Source organism: Paramormyrops kingsleyae, chromosome 6 (genome assembly GCF_048594095.1).
Source record: "Paramormyrops kingsleyae isolate MSU_618 chromosome 6, PKINGS_0.4, whole genome shotgun sequence".
Taxonomy (NCBI): Eukaryota; Metazoa; Chordata; class Actinopteri; order Osteoglossiformes; family Mormyridae; genus Paramormyrops; species Paramormyrops kingsleyae.
The window spans coordinates 32904440-32920126 of NC_132802.1; the positions used below are offsets into that span (position 1 = coordinate 32904440).

General features: G+C 41.1%; 1 protein-coding gene across 5 annotated transcripts in view; it reads right to left on the reverse strand.

The window, feature by feature from the left end:
* The window catches only part of arfgef2 (ADP-ribosylation factor guanine nucleotide-exchange factor 2 (brefeldin A-inhibited)), a 35451-nt gene extending 24018 nt beyond the window's left edge, over window positions 1-11433 (reverse strand). For 2 of the 5 annotated variants that reach the window (XR_011991987.1, XM_023795171.2), the window contains exons 1-9: window positions 11054-11433; window positions 8185-8215; window positions 6677-6800; window positions 6073-6219; window positions 3445-3624; window positions 3109-3352; window positions 2845-3006; window positions 2424-2554; window positions 1706-1839 (exon numbers count right to left, since the gene is read on the reverse strand). Coding sequence is in view for 4 of the 5 variants with exons in the window: in XM_023795171.2 (XP_023650939.1) it covers window positions 1706-1839; window positions 2424-2554; window positions 2845-3006; window positions 3109-3352; window positions 3445-3624; window positions 6073-6219; window positions 6677-6800; window positions 8185-8215; window positions 11054-11219 (1319 nt within the window). In the remaining variant the exon portion in view is untranslated. The remainder of the gene's footprint in view (window positions 1-1705; window positions 1840-2423; window positions 2555-2844; window positions 3007-3108; window positions 3353-3444; window positions 3625-6072; window positions 6220-6676; window positions 6801-8184; window positions 8216-11053) is intronic. The other 3 variants (XM_023795175.2, XM_023795174.2, XM_023795172.2) reach the window with 3 other exon arrangements.
* Window positions 11434-15687: the final 4254 nt, after the last annotated feature.

Below are 15687 nucleotides of genomic sequence, written 5' to 3' on the forward strand. Positions count from 1 at the left end.
GCCTATGATAGACGTCAATTGCCCCTACATTTGAGTTTACGCACTACTTTAAATAATTGGTTGCACCACGCAAATAATTTCAACATAGCACTATGTTATAATGTAAATTTTACACTACCTTAACATCAGGTGTAAGGTCCCTCGTATAAAAAAAATGGTGAAAATGGCACACATGTGAACAACCAAAGAAACCTTTTTTGTTTTTAACATGTAATAGTACAACATTATCAGAGATTATTTTAATAATAATAACTTTTCTGTTGATTAACAGAAATCAATGCTGCTGGCTTGATAAAACAATGCTGCTGGCTTGATACATTAACCATAGTCTAGTGAGCAAATGTTAGCTGTCAGGCTAGAGAAATACGTTGCTCTGCCATTATTTGTTTTACGTGAACAGACCCTGTTTGACCCGTATGGATCCTCCCATATGTGAACCGCGGATTAACTGCAAAGTTTAACCATGCTGGTGTGAAAGTTTTATTGCCGCTGTGACATTTTAAACTTAAAACTATTTCCTCACAATAAGAGAGAATACCCCGCTTAAGTATAGGACATGGGGGATTTTAGATTTTATGGGAAAATGCAATAACTTGATAGTCATGTAATTTTTAGTGGAATCCGCTTCCCTCCTTCTCATGACACGTGTCGTGTGTCTAATTACAACTTCTGTTTTTCTGAGTTGACATTTTGTGACCTTGAGGAAACAATTTTGACTATAGAGATCATGAGGAAAATAAGACGTGATCTTGGAACAAAACAGAAAAAAAACAAAAAAAAAAAAATGATGTGTGTCCTCTACGGACTACGGTCCAATGCAGAGTTGCAGTGAAAAGATACATACAAAGCAGTCTTTGTTCATGTAAAGAGGCAAGTGAAAGTTCCTTGCTTTGACTTTTCTTTCAGTTCTTTAAGTATTAAATGGATGCTAATCCAAAAAGTGATCCAATCTGTGACTTAAATACCGTTAATCGAGCCATACCGTGAGTTTTGTGATCCATTGCAGCCCTAAACCAAACCCAGCAAGCGCACGTTTTACATCGCCCCGCTGATGGTGGCACATTCTGGGTTTCATTGCAGCTGTGTTTTTAAACAGATCTCACAAATGCAGGGAAAAACTGGTAGCCATGTATAACCCAGACTCAACAAACATGTGGGACAGCCAATTAGTTCCGGTAATATCATACAGCGAAATCGATTCATTGTCCACGGTGAAAACGTTATTCCGTGTGACAACATTTTTATTTAGTAGCTACTGACTATGATGTAACAAATAGGAGTGGTGCAACAGACGAACGCAGCGCTAGTTTCAAAGTAGCCAGTTTCAACGTAAGACTTAAGGTATACTTTACACCCAACTTTATGATTAAATTTACATTAAGCTGGTGCAACTCACTGCTGCTCATCAAATCATCTTATTATGCTCTTTGCCAGAGGTTGCTGTGCAGCACCTGCTCCAATACTACTTACACTTGTACCAGGGCATTCTTCGCAAGCTCAATCTAGCTGCACTTATTCCTAGCTGACTCCTTAGCACATATGTTTGTAATATGCTGTTTGTCTCATTATACGTCACTTTAGACAAAAATGTCTGCTAAATACATAAACATGAAATGTAAGTAACCATTTGAGTGAAACTGCATATGCTGGGTTCCTCACTGATCAGATAACTGACCCAAACCCTCGGTGGGGGCGTGAGACTCACTTGGGGTCCGGGGGGCCGTCGGCCAGCGGCCGCATGGACAGTTTGCAGAGGGTACGGAACACCAGGAAGGCGTCCTTCTGCAGAACATGGGAGAAGCGGATGACAGTGGGCACACCCGGCACTGCCTCCACATCCTGGGAAAGAGGGGAACATGCAGCAATGGGTTACTGGAAACAAATTCTGCCAGAAAGCGTGACACATGAAACTGCTGTTTCACTCCAAAATAAATAAATTCCCATCCACTGTGAAATCTGACCTCTGCTACTACAGTCAGGGCACCAATGCCAGGCTCCTTAGCATTAATGTCCAGGGATGCGCTAGACTGACAGCAAAGATTGCAATTTCAGAGCCTCTATGACATGTTATCTCCACAAAAAACAGCTGTAAAAATCAAGTTACCGTACCTAGCTTATAGTTTCCCACTGATGACTGATATAAAACTCAGCTGTCAGCCTAATTCTCCACCAAACACAAAAATCAGATGTGAGAGGTGAACACCTTCAAAAGTCAATAGTGTACCTGTGCACTCCAGCACTGACAATATAACCAACTGTGAACATATCAACAGCACTCTGAGATGAGCTCATAACCTTGTACCGGTGCTTGGACCTCATACTGTCATGGTTCTGTAAGGCTGGGCCTCATTATTCAGGCATTGGCAGGAGGACACGCCCACGGTGTAAGCTGCCCCCACCTGACTGCAATCCAGGCTACGTACCAGGATGTCCGAGGAGGATACGTGGGTGTGGTCTTCTGAGACGCCATTCATCTGCTGGCTGTCATTCCCACTGGGAGCGCCTGCTACTTCAGCCGGATCACACCGGGAAGGGGGCTGGAGCTCTGTCTCTGCTTCCAGGGAAACAAAGAAATAACCAATCAAAGAGCCCTTGAAATCGAATATCTGATATTTGACTCGTCGTCCTGAATAGACGTGTACAGACTGAATCTGGTCACCAGGCAGATTTCACAACAGATTCTGAAAACCAACGCAGTCGCCTTGCAGAAATGCTACAGTTTTCAACAAGCATCTCACACCTTACCTGTCTATTATTCTTCTTCTTCACTATCTTGACTTTCATTCATTGCCTTATTAATTCACATGCAGCATTTCTTTCCTGGCAGAAGTCGGGTCTGCTCACCCGGTTTGGTTTCTGGGCTGTCCTCCACCTCCACTCCTGGTTCTTGCTTCCGATCCTGATGTCGATCTGCATCATTCACCTCATGCAATTCCCCCGGCTTCTCCTCCACCGCTGGGCCGGTCCTCTGCAGATCCTTCTCTGGCTCTGCCGGAACTTTGGCTGCTTAATAGATAACGTCATTAACATAACATGAAATGGAAACCTCGTTCCTATGTGTTCCCTAGGCCACCGTCACTGCATTGACTCTACAGACTTTGCTCCCACCTGGACCCACAGAGACAGCACATGTCTGATTCTCCGCTGCTGCCTCCTCCTCACCCACGTGCATCTCCAGTCGGCCGTTAAGGGAGGGGCTTCCCTCAGAGGAGGGGGACACACCACTTTGGTCAGCAGAGCTGGCGGTGGGCGAGGGTGACACGGATAGGCGCGTGGCAGAGGTGGCAGGGGAGGTGCTCTGCTGCAGTCTTTGCCTCTCCCTCTCCATTTCCATCTCACGGGCTTCCAGCATCTAGCAAAGCCAGCAGGGAGGCTTTCAGTGAGACCTCCTCTAACGACACAGACGCACAGAGTGAGGGCAAATTGGACCAGGCGCACACTGACCGCCTGCGTCTCCATGCGGGTGAAGATGACGTTCAGCATCTGCGTGAGCGTAGCCTTGGCCGTGGTCTGGTTGATGAGGTTCCGGCTGGCCAGGTAGATGTTGTAACAGGTGCGCACCGTCAGCAGGATCGTGCCCTCGTGGATCTCGATGTGTGGAGAGGTCACAGCCGTCAGGAGCGCCTGTCCAGAAGGGTGATGTCAGAGGCAGTCGGCATTTGTACAGTGTGTATATAAGTGTTTGTATGTGTATAAATACTATATACATCTTATATATTGTTTATGTACTGTAAGATTGACTGCTTGGGACTTGAACAGCTCTTTATGACTTTTGTCTCTGAAAAGTCCACACACACACACGAGAAAGGGCCTGAAAATCACCTGCTGCAAAGGGCAGTTTTTCAACAACAGCACTAATGACACATACATCATAATTAGATTACAATTACACTGAAACCAAATATTAAACTATGTTAATATGTATTTATTCTGATTATCGAAATGAATTTCCACAATTTTGGTTATATTTCTGTATGAAAACATCTGTGTGACAAAGCTAAACTTTCCCAGCATATTAAAGTGTTGACCGATTAATTTAAGATACTAAAATACACAATAATTAAAATTATATGCAAAAGGAAGCGGTTGGCTATTGGCTGTGTAAGAGCCTTTTTTGTTACTAACTCAACTGCTGAACAAAACAATTATCAAAAGATAACATTGCCTCATCAAAGTGGACTTTGGTCCATTGCTTTGCTATCAGATATTCAGCCCACATATTCAGTGAGACAGGGCTGCACTGGGCCTTCAGGCAGCCCACAGAACCACCTGATCTATGTTGGCTACTTAAATGTGGAATCAGACTCCAAGCGGTTTGGAACAAACCACACATCAGGGGATGCAAACAAAAGGAGCTCTGAGTCATGCACGACCTGGACAGCCTAGCTGGCGTTCATTGGGGTCCTCAGCACAAAAATCAGAGGACATATTAGTCAGCAGGCTAACTGTCACATTCAATATAGGATACTGGCAACTAGGGCTAAGCAATGTCTAAAAAAATAATGTGCAATATTTTATTTTAAAAATACTGGGATAAATGATATCTAGTCATTGTTTGCTATCACCGATTACTGATATCATTGTCAAAATCACACAAGCCTTCTGCCAACTGATCAAATAAAGAAAAAGAAGCAATTCCTGGGTAACAACTAGGGATGAGCGAGTACAGCATTATCTGTATCTGTATCCGTATCTGTTAACCATATGAATTATCTGTATCTGTATCTGTACTCGGAATGGGCGGGGCCTAACCCGGAAGTGGGCGGGGTTTGACCTGGAAGTGGGTCGGGTTGTCTTTAAATGGGTGGGGCTTTAACCGGTATGTTATTTTAAGCATGCAATTGATATGGGTTGATCAGAAATTGTTATATTTATTGCTGATTAGAAAACTATTTACATGACAGCATCAGCATTGAGCTTCAGATCAGTGGTTTTGATCACGATAACAAACGAACTATATATATATATATACAGAACAAGTTTTGCAACAATGAATACAACACATGCGGTTGCAATTATGAAGTAAAATGTAATGAACAAGAGTTTTCATCTCAACATAACTTTCTTTTTTTAACTTTTAATTTTTTTATGATCAGTGTGATTTCTTTTTTTTTGGTTCTTTTTTATTTTTTTTATTTCCACACCAGGTATGTGTGAGTGTGTGTGAGTGAGTGAGTGAGTAAGAGAGAGACAGAGAGAGAGAGAAAGAGAGAGGGGGGGGAGTGTGTGTGTGTGTTTGTGTGTGTAGCTTAATTTGTAATATTAATTATACCACAACTACCTTTATTTTTTTTTATAAAATACAGCAAGAAAGTGTCAGACACTCAGTGCGTGAAGTAAAAAAAAACTGGCTAGAGCCAGCTGACGGTTTAAAAAAGAAAAAAAAGTCGCATTCTACAAACAAACCTGAAGCTGAAGAAACCCTAAACGTTAACGGAAAAAAACCCGCGATCCTGAGTGACTGAGGGAGCGACAGAGAGAGAGAGAGCGCTGTTCTCTTCTCTTCTCAGTGTTCTGTGTGTGAGTGAGCAGAGCGGGACACAGCAACACAATAAATCTGTATGTGTGTAGGGGAGGGGCGCTGTGACTAGTCTATCACAGAACGCAGACACAGTCAGCTACCCAATGAGAATTTTTATTCAATCCGAGCACAGATATTGACTTGTATTACTCGTATGATACTCGTACTCGTCAAAAGTGCTTTATCCGTACCGGATACTCGTTTCAGCCGAGTATCCGGCTCAACTCTAGTAACAACACAAGGACAAAGCAAAAGCCCACCTATCTATCCAGGCATCTCTGACGTCGAGAAAACAGCAGTAATATACCTCAGTGCACTCACGTCCTGTAAGAAGCTGCCATCGATACTCATTTTCCTCAAGGGTGTTCTTAACGCACATCTGCCACACTTCTGCTATTTGAGCAAAGGGCCTCCCAGAATTCCCCACGCACAGCTTCCGAGGAAAGTTAAAGCCTCAGATGCGGAAAATTATTTCAGCAAGCGTCTGACTTTCTGTTAGGAAGTGGCCAGATTGCCAAGAGCAACAGCTGGCTAGGGAGATAAGCTCTCACCTTGATGATCTGTAGCTGCACGCCCTCATCCGTTTGTGGACCCTGGAAGCAGTTACAGATGGTCTCGACCAGGCGGTCAATGAGCCGCTTGCCCGGAGCGATGCTGTCAGGCGCATTGCCTGTGATGTGGCCATAAGCAATCAGCTTCTGCACGGGGAAAGGACATACAGTGACATGAGTGCAGGACCAGTGATTCTGGGGGATTCTGCGACCGTGCTTGGAGGAGTCTCCATGAACAGTGGCACTGTAGTCATGCTCTGTCAACTTTTTGATAAGACTAAGTGTTTTCAGTAACTTTATAGTATTTGAAAAATTGAGGAAAAACCTCTGTGCTTATGAGAGCTTCTGTAAATGCATACACACTTATGCCTATAGATGGTTATAATTTTGCGAAGGGGTCCTGGCGCTTTTGTCCAAAGTGGCGCACAAGTGAGGTTCAGGGAGCAGAGTCAGACAGGGAGGTGTCTCTGGAGAACTGGAATTAACTGAAATCTCTCTTACGGCTACATGATTTGCTTCTGATAAGGGCCACAGAGGCACACACCACCCCATGAGTGTATCACAGATACTGACTGACAGTATAAATCAAACAGCAGCTACAAACCTGTAAACAGTCCAGAGAGGTGGTGACGATGCGTGGGGACTTAGACTGGCATGCCAGCTCAAATGGAAGCACATACTTATCCGCCTCGATATAGTTGACCCTGGGGGCAATAACAGTGCCATCTCTGGCATGTCCAGCAAGCACAAGTGAATAACACATCATTCACAAAAGACTTTGCATCATTACTACCTTTGAGCATATGCTATGTTAAGAGTTTTGTAAACAAGCCATACTATGACCACTAGGACCACTATTGTTCCTAATTTACATAAATGATATAGACACCAATATACACAGTAAACTGGTGAAATTTGCAGATGACACCAAGGTGAGTGGTGTAGCAGATACTGATCTAGCAGCAGAGAGGCTTCAACGGGATCTGGATTTAATTAGCGAATGGGCTGATACTTGGCAGATGAAATTTAACATAGACAAATGTAAGGTACTCCATGTAGGGAGCAGAAATATAAAGTACAGGTATTTTATGGGACCTACTGAAATAAAGGTAGCCGATTATGAGAAAGACCTTGGTGTGTATGTTGATGCTTCCATGTCTCATTCTCGCCAGTGCGGGGAAGCAATAAAAAAGGCCAATAGGATGTTGGGGTATATCTCCAGGTATGTGGAGTTTAAGTCAAGGGAGGTAATGCTAAGATTATACAATTCCTTGGTGAGACCTCACCTAGAATATTGTGTGCAGATTTGGTCACCATATCTTAAAAAGGACATTGCGGCCTTAGAAAAGGTGCAGCGTAGGGCCACAAGAATGATTCCTGGTCTTAGAGGAATGTCATACGAGGAAAGGTTAGTTGAGCTAAATCTGTTCAGCCTCAAGCAAAGGAGACTGAGGGGGGACATGATCCAGGTCTATAAGATTCTAACAGGTTTGGATGCTGTTCAACCAAATAGTTACTTCAGCATTAGTTCAAATACAAGAACTTGTGGCCATAGGTGGAAATTAGCGGGAGAACATTTCAAACTGGATTTAAGGAAGCACTTCTTTACACAGCGTGTAGTCAGAGTATGGAATAGTCTTCCTGATAACGTAGTGCAAGTGGAATCCTTGGGTTCCTTTAAATCAGAGCTAGATAAGATTTTAACAACTCAGAGCTATTAGTTAAGTTCTCCCCAAGCAAGCTCGATGGGCTGAATGGCCTCCTCTCGTTTGTATAGTTCTTATGAGAGTAAAAGGGCAGTTTATGAATAAGGAATATCAGTCACTAAAGTGCAACAAACAGTGCAGTGAAGTGAGCGAGAATACACTAAAATACTAAAGTACAAATACCAAAAAAGTTTCTCTTTCATAGAACAAAATAGAAAACATTTTACTTGTTTTGCAACCGAGTTGAAACAATCTCCTCTAATATTCACATTACATAAACAGAATGATTTACATTTCGACTTTTATTGTGAAAAGTACTACTAGTACAATGAAATAGATGTTTAAAACTGGAAGAGAAGTTGTCTTTAAAAAGCCAACACGCATCTTTCTTTGTATCCAAACTTACTTTTGCTTTTCCAGTTCAATTTTGATTTCATCTGTGAAGGGGGAAAAATAAATATTATCAACTATGTTTAATACACATGTGTCTCACACAATACCATGAAGTGATCTGGGGGGGGAAAAAAAATTAACAGTGAACCAACTGAGAAAAACCAGTGAGTCAACATCATTATTGTGTGCTCTGAGATTTGATAAACCCAGCAAGGCTGCAGCAGTCTGCCGCCAGCTGTGACCTAGAATCTCTTCCCCATATAACACAGGAACAGTCTTAAAAAAAAATCATTCCTATACTATAAACATTCATATCATATCCATTCAGTCAATAGTTTCCATACTTTGATGCACAGAGTTAAATTTTAAAACCATTTAACATAAGTACTTTCGGGAAAAAGAAAATACCGAATGGTAGGCAGATGAAACATCACATTTAATCGTGTCTCAAGTAGTGAAAAAAGAGGAGCCACTCTTTTTTTCGAAGCCTTATATGGCATCATACAAGCTAAAGCTTTTTGACAAAGGCAAGTATGCACAATTTCTTCAGAACAGCAATTCAGTTAAATATAAAATCATACTTTGAAAACATCTTTGTTTGGCCATTTTTCTGCCTACATGTTGATCTTGGGTTGGGGGGGCACCTTGAAACATAACAGTTAAGGTAGTGTTCCTCTACCGTCAGCTTCACCGTCACTTATCATTAGCTATCAACATGCCCATGTAAAAGAGCGAGAGCAGACTGGGTGAGAGGGATAGTTACCCATAAATGTGAGAAATATACTGAAGTAAGTGCTAATGAAATAAAGTGCAAATACTTAGGCAGAGAAGGGAGGCATGGTTATGCCAACAGGAGCCATAACTGCTATTAGAGTCCATGAATCTACAGTGTACAAGGCAGGTGGATCTACATTTGTAAGGAACATGGAGCAAACAGGCATGAACAAAAAGGACCAGAGCGTTTAAAAGTTCAGCCATATTTACACATGTAGAAAAGATAACTGACTAACAACATTAACATAACATCAAAGAAGTGTGTTTTAAACTCTAAACTCATATTTTTAAAGACAATTTTCCAGAGATAGATGCACTTTGACTAGCTTGTTAATAATGGCCACCCATTTTTGCATACCAAAAGAACCAGTAAAAAAAAAATGTCTTCATTTAAAGGGGTTATGTGGATAGCACACATTCTCAAGTAAGTGAGGGCTGAAGTTTCAATGGACAAATGTCCGTTCAAAGTATAAAAATAATCTGTACCTAAACCAGCTCCCAGTTATCAAACTTAATTCTTTGTAAGACCCATATTACACATAAAAAACTAACTATATGTACTTCAAAACAAAATGAATTAATCACATTGATAAATTCAGCATTATTTGAAAGCCTAATTGATGCATTAGGCAATAAGCTACAAGGGGAAAATATTTGAGAATTTTAAGGTATGCTCAGCTGAAGTTTTCATAAAAACAAAGGGAAAAAAATATTGTATTACTACAATAAGCAGCCTATAAAATATTCAATTTTCACAGAACAGGAAAAAAGACTTTCACTCTGATGTTTTGTTAATATGTGAGATCTGAGTAAGAACGCAACAATCAAAAATTTACAACTGATTGAAATAATTAACTACTTTAAAAAGGACACATGTCTGTGGAAATAACCATTACGATACTGTAACCAATTATTATACATCCAGAATAAACCACACAAACTGTACAATCAAGAACTGCCAGACAAATTAAAAACGCTTCCAATTTTAAATATCTGGGTGCGCCATACATAACTGAAAAGGAACACTAAATTTAGAATAACTCCGTAAAAACTAACTTTAGAATAACACGCAGACTGAGTGATATTTGAGAGGCTGATGAATAATTAGATTGCCTTGTATATATAAGAAACAAGTTTAGAGCCCGGGTTCGTGTTTTCAGTCAATCCTCGTAATCATATACCATAATAGATCGATATTTTAAAGACTGGAATAAATATGCAGCACAAACAAAATAACTAGTCAAACTAGCATTTCCCTCGAAATCTATTCTGTTAAGAAACAAAAAAGTCAAGGTAGCTGTCCTTAAACCTTCATACTGGTAAGTTGCGCTTGAAAGCTGATCATTAAAAGGTTTCGTGAATAATAAATACACTGGCTCCTATTAATATCACGGCCCACACAAAACTGTCGCCTTCTGCTGACAAGCAAGCACAGGACCAGCCTTGAGCTGTGTAAACAAACGGGAGAGCCGTTCTGCTTTGAGGGCATTTAAGGGAGGATTTAAGAGAACGTTTTTATTTTGCACAGTTAACGATTTATCTTGATGTATTTTAGAATGATAAAAAAAGTAAGAGCCGACCAAGTCAAACAGCAAACGGAAGTAAGATAGCATTGCGCAAAACGGCCAAGCGCTTCCTTCTCCGCGACTGCCACGTATGGTACACGCGTTTGGCCCGGGCGGAGGACTCTCCCCCGGCTGACAACAAACTACCGGTTCGGCCCTACACCGGCTACACGGACCGGGGTTATGACGATGACTATTCGGTGCGCTGTTAAAACAGTAGATAATTTTACGGCCGGCGATCGCGTCACTTTCTAAAATGTAGTTTATATTTTTGGTGGGCTTTAAAATATGAGGAAGGGTTCCGATCTGAAAACAGTTGATCGGCACGGCGATACAGGGGACGCGTATAAGCCTTCACGGCCTATTAGATGGACGAGTACGTCCACGTAACGTACTTAAGTTTCCAGGTTAGGTGACTGACATAACATAGAAGCTTTCGGTAGGGAAGCTCGCCGGCCCATAGCTCAGCATGGAGGCCCACACCTTCACGGTAATGTTCGTAAAGAAGAGCCAGGTAACGCGTAGTAGCTGCGATCGCCTTACCTAGCGCTACCTGGCAGGCCTTGCGCAGCTGACTGTGCTGGCTCCGCTTTACCTCCTTATCCGAAAGGATTTTCTCCAGCGCCCTGGACAGAAACATGCTCTTGGTTTTGGTACTTTCCGTCTGCTGCTGCTGCCGTGGTCGTTCGGGAGGTTGTTGCTGTTGCATCTCTCGCCGATAAATAGCCAGTCTTTGTCTCGCTCGCGCGCGCTCTCTCTCACTCTCTCAGGCCGTCATTGTTGATCAAGCACCGAGCCTAGGTAGGTGACAAGTATGGAAACAAAATCGGGGTGACGACATGGGTCGTCCTCTCTGAGCTGTCCAGCGCTCTGCTACCTCAGCACTGCGTCGCCATATTGGCCGCACGCAATGTCACGTGACATTCCAGCTCCCTCTAGTTGAGTGGCGTCGGGCGCGCGCTTTTGATTAGATAACTTCTACACACGATTCCCTGATATCGCTTCCTGTGTATACTTGTATTTTCCCCGTTATGATTACGATATGAGTATTTTTTAAAAGAAATACCCAAACTACCTTGAAGTGGAACTGGTTGCCACATTTGGTACTTCACGGTGCCAGTTCAGATTGCTCTTTAACACCCTTGGAGGGTTTTAAGTCGGGAAGCAGATGCCTTCAGTAGTGTGGCATGATCACTTTCAGAATGCTTACTACTATACTATATATACGTGTAGTACTTTAGATTCCCTTGAACTGCAACGAAAATCCCTTGCAGACCTTAAAAACAGCAATTGGTTTTATGAGAGCGCAACTGTCAGAACTAACATTAACTCCCTATACCAGGGTGCCCCAGTTCCGGTCCTGGAGGGTCAGTTTGTAGATTTACCTGCTCAGACATAAGCTACTAAACCTAATAATTAGCTGATAAGGGGTGTTTGAGCACGGAAATCACTAAACTGTGTTGTATTCCGGCCCTCCAGGCCCGGAATTTGGGAAACCTGCCGTATACGGTCAGGCGGCGATCATTTAGATTGGGTGATTTTAACATATGAACAAACCAATGAATAATTGAAAAGGTTTGAGCAATATTTTTATGCGTGCTATTTTATAATCAGAATTAAAATGAGATGCAAAGTGTTTTATACAAAAACCCTTGATCAGTTGTTTTGACAACATATTTTTAAAATATACTGACGTAATGTAGTCATGTACATTAAATGTATTAGGCCTAATAATGAAAAACAATTTAAGCACATCCTCTTCCAATTTTCCAGAATTCATCGTAATATGATATATAAGAACTCAATAAAATCAAATATTCTATATATTTTATAATTATAGGTCAATGGACAGTTTCTGCTATGACATAACCAAAATAGCATAATTTTAAAATGTTTATAGAGAACTTTTCAAATGAAAATTTCAAAAAGTTAAAATAGGAATGACATTGTTGTCATTTAGTTTTTGAAACATAAAGAGCCAACTCATACTCACTATTTAAACACAGATTTTCAAATTGTACTTAGAAATGGACAAATCTGCGCACGTCTAACTGGATGGGTGAAAGGACAGAGATGGATTTCAACTCCGCTTCAGACTGAAGCTGGATTGTGCCATAGGTCATACTTTCACTTAACAGAAGCAGTATCCGATAGCAATACTTGAATTACTGGTTGATTGCCTATTGTTTTTTTCATCATGTCTCACAATAATTAATTATCTTGTAATCGAAAGATTGCTGGTTTGAATCCCTGACCAGCAAAAGTACCACTGAGATACGCTGAGCAAGGTACTGCCCCCACGCACTGCTCCCTGGATGCTTAATTAGCTGCCCCCTGCTGTGTCATGATGTCACATATGGGTTAAATGCAGAGGATACATTTTGTTGTGTGCTGTGGTGTGTCAATGACAACTAATCACTAACAATAACCATGTACGCAGACCAACTGCATCACAACCATGATGGGTCAATCTGTTGGTTTTCCACATTGTATATACACACACACACACACACACACACATATACAGGACTGTCACAGAAAATTAGAATATTGTGATAAAGTTCTTTATTGTCCGTAATGCAATTAAAAAAACAAAAATGTCATACATTCTGGATTCATTACACATCAACTGAAATATTGCAAGCCTTTTATTGTTTTAATAGTGCTGATTATGCCATACAGCTTAGGAAAACTCAAAAATCCTATGTCAAAAAATTAGAATATCATGAAAAACTATACTAGCAGGCTATTTAACTAATCACTTGAATCGTCTAATTAACTCGAAACACCTGCAAGGGTTTCCCTGAGCCTTTAAAAACAGTCAGCTTGGTTCAGTAAACTAAATCACAAGTATGGGGAAGACTGCTGACCTGACTGCTGTCCAGAGGACCATCATTGACACTCTCCATCAGGAGGGTAAGACACAAAAAGAAATCTCCAAAAGAGCAGGCTGTTCACAGAGTGCAGTTTCAAAGCACATTCACAAAAAGTCTGTTGGAAGGAAGAAATGTGGCAGGAAACGCTGCACAACCAAGAGAGAGGACCGCAGACTTAACAGCATTGTGAAGAAGAGCCGCTTCCAGAATTTGGGTGAGCTTCAAAGACAGTGGACTGAAGCCGGAGTTCAGGTATCAAAAGCCACTGTTCACAGACGTGTCCGGGAAATGGGCTACAATAGCCGTATTCCCATGGTCAAGCCACTCCTGAACTCAAGACAACGGAAGAAGCGTCTGACCTGGGCTATGGAAAAGAAGCACTGGACAGTTGCAGAGTGGTCCAGAGTCCTGTTTTCAGATGAAAGCAAGTTTTGTATTTCATTTGGAAGTCAAGGCGCTAGAGTCTGGAGGAAGGCTGGAGAGGAGCAAAATCCAAGTTGCTTGAAATCCAGTGTGAAGTTCCCACAGTCAGCAATGGTTTGGGGAGCTGTGTCAGCTGCTGGTGTTGGTCCGTTGTGTTTCATCAAGTCCAGAGTCAATGCAGCTGTGTACCAAGAGATTTTGGAGCACTACATGCTTCCATCTGTTGAACAGCTCTATGGAGATAATGATTTCATTTTCCAGCATGATCTGGCACCTGCCCACAGTGCCAAAACCACCAGTAACTGGTGTATTGACCATGGCATCACTGTCCTCGATTGGCCTGCCAACTCCCCTGACCTGAACCCTATAGAGAATTTGTGGGGTATTGTGAAGAGGAAGCTGAAACACACCAGACCCAATAATGCAGTTGAGCTAAAGGCCGCTATTGAAGCATCCTGGGCATCCATAACACATCAGCAATGCCACAGGTTGATTGCCTCCATGCCACGCCGAATTGATGCAGTAATCCGTGCAAAAGGATTCCCAACCAAGTACTGAGTGCATTAATTGACATTTTCAAATGTTTGATTTTGTTTTGCTGTTACAAATCTTATTTTTTTACTTGGACTGAGGAAATATTCTAATTTTCTGAGATGGGATTTTTGAGTTTTCCTAAGCTGTATGGCATAATCAGCACTATTAAAACAATAAAAGGCTTGCAATATTTCAGTTGATGTGTAATGAATCCAGAATGTATGACATTTTTGTTTTTTTAATTGCATTACAGACAATAAAGAACTTTATCACAATATTCTAATTTTCTGTGACAGTCCTGTATATACATACTGTATAATACACATACATAATGTTTCAAACAATTACCATAATTAAATGTATATTTCATTAACACCCAGAATTACTGGCTTTGAATTTCATGTTTTCTTTTCTCAAGTCTGCTGAAATTGAATTATTGTTTCAAATCCCTAAATCCCTAAATTTGACTTTTTGAATTTCATGTCATCCCGTGCTTTGTTGTTACTTAAATGCCTAGTCAAATTTTACATTATTTAGGACTTCTCTTTTTTCCCTTAATAAAAAAAGGTTTAGTTTATTCATAAATAATAATAAACCTGAGGAAAAACATACCTTTGCAATACACGTATATGATTGTTACTTATTTTAACCACAAGGTGGCATAAAAGCGGTAGCAGAAGAATGTAAAGCACTATATTCTAGTACTTTCTAGGGTGCATGCTAGGGATGCTCCTTTTGACCGTTTAACCGTTAACCGAAATAATTAATTTTGACCGAATATTACTATCAGTTAAACGGTTTAAAATGTTTTTATATATATTTTAATTATTAGTAGTAGTATGAAGTTTTGTGGCATCTCAGCTGAAGATCGCTTTTCACGTTCTAAATACACTGGGTTTGAATCGGCGACTGTGATTACAGGCACACAGGCTTAGCCCACTGAGCCATGAACACAGGTACAAGCTTTGCTGCTGAAAATGGAAACATTGGCGCAAAGCTTCAGCGGCAGAGACGTATCCGTGTGCTATATTGTAGCCGATCGGTGTAAACACTACCCAGACATGTGCTCTTGTTTTATTTCGGTTACAATGGGCGTATTCACATATTTCTTTATCCAATACTAACTGTCGGATTATCATGTTGTTATCATGCGAATAGCGCAATTTGCAAGTGGGAAGGCGATCAGAGCTGCTTCGAGACGCAGACGCTTAAGTCAGTCACTCTTGTTCTTTCTATTCGTATCACGAAGCTATAAAAATATATTTAGTTTCTACCTATATATATATATATTTGAAAAGTAGACCGTCCAAGGTTTCTGAGGGTGTTTTTTAAATGTGTATATGA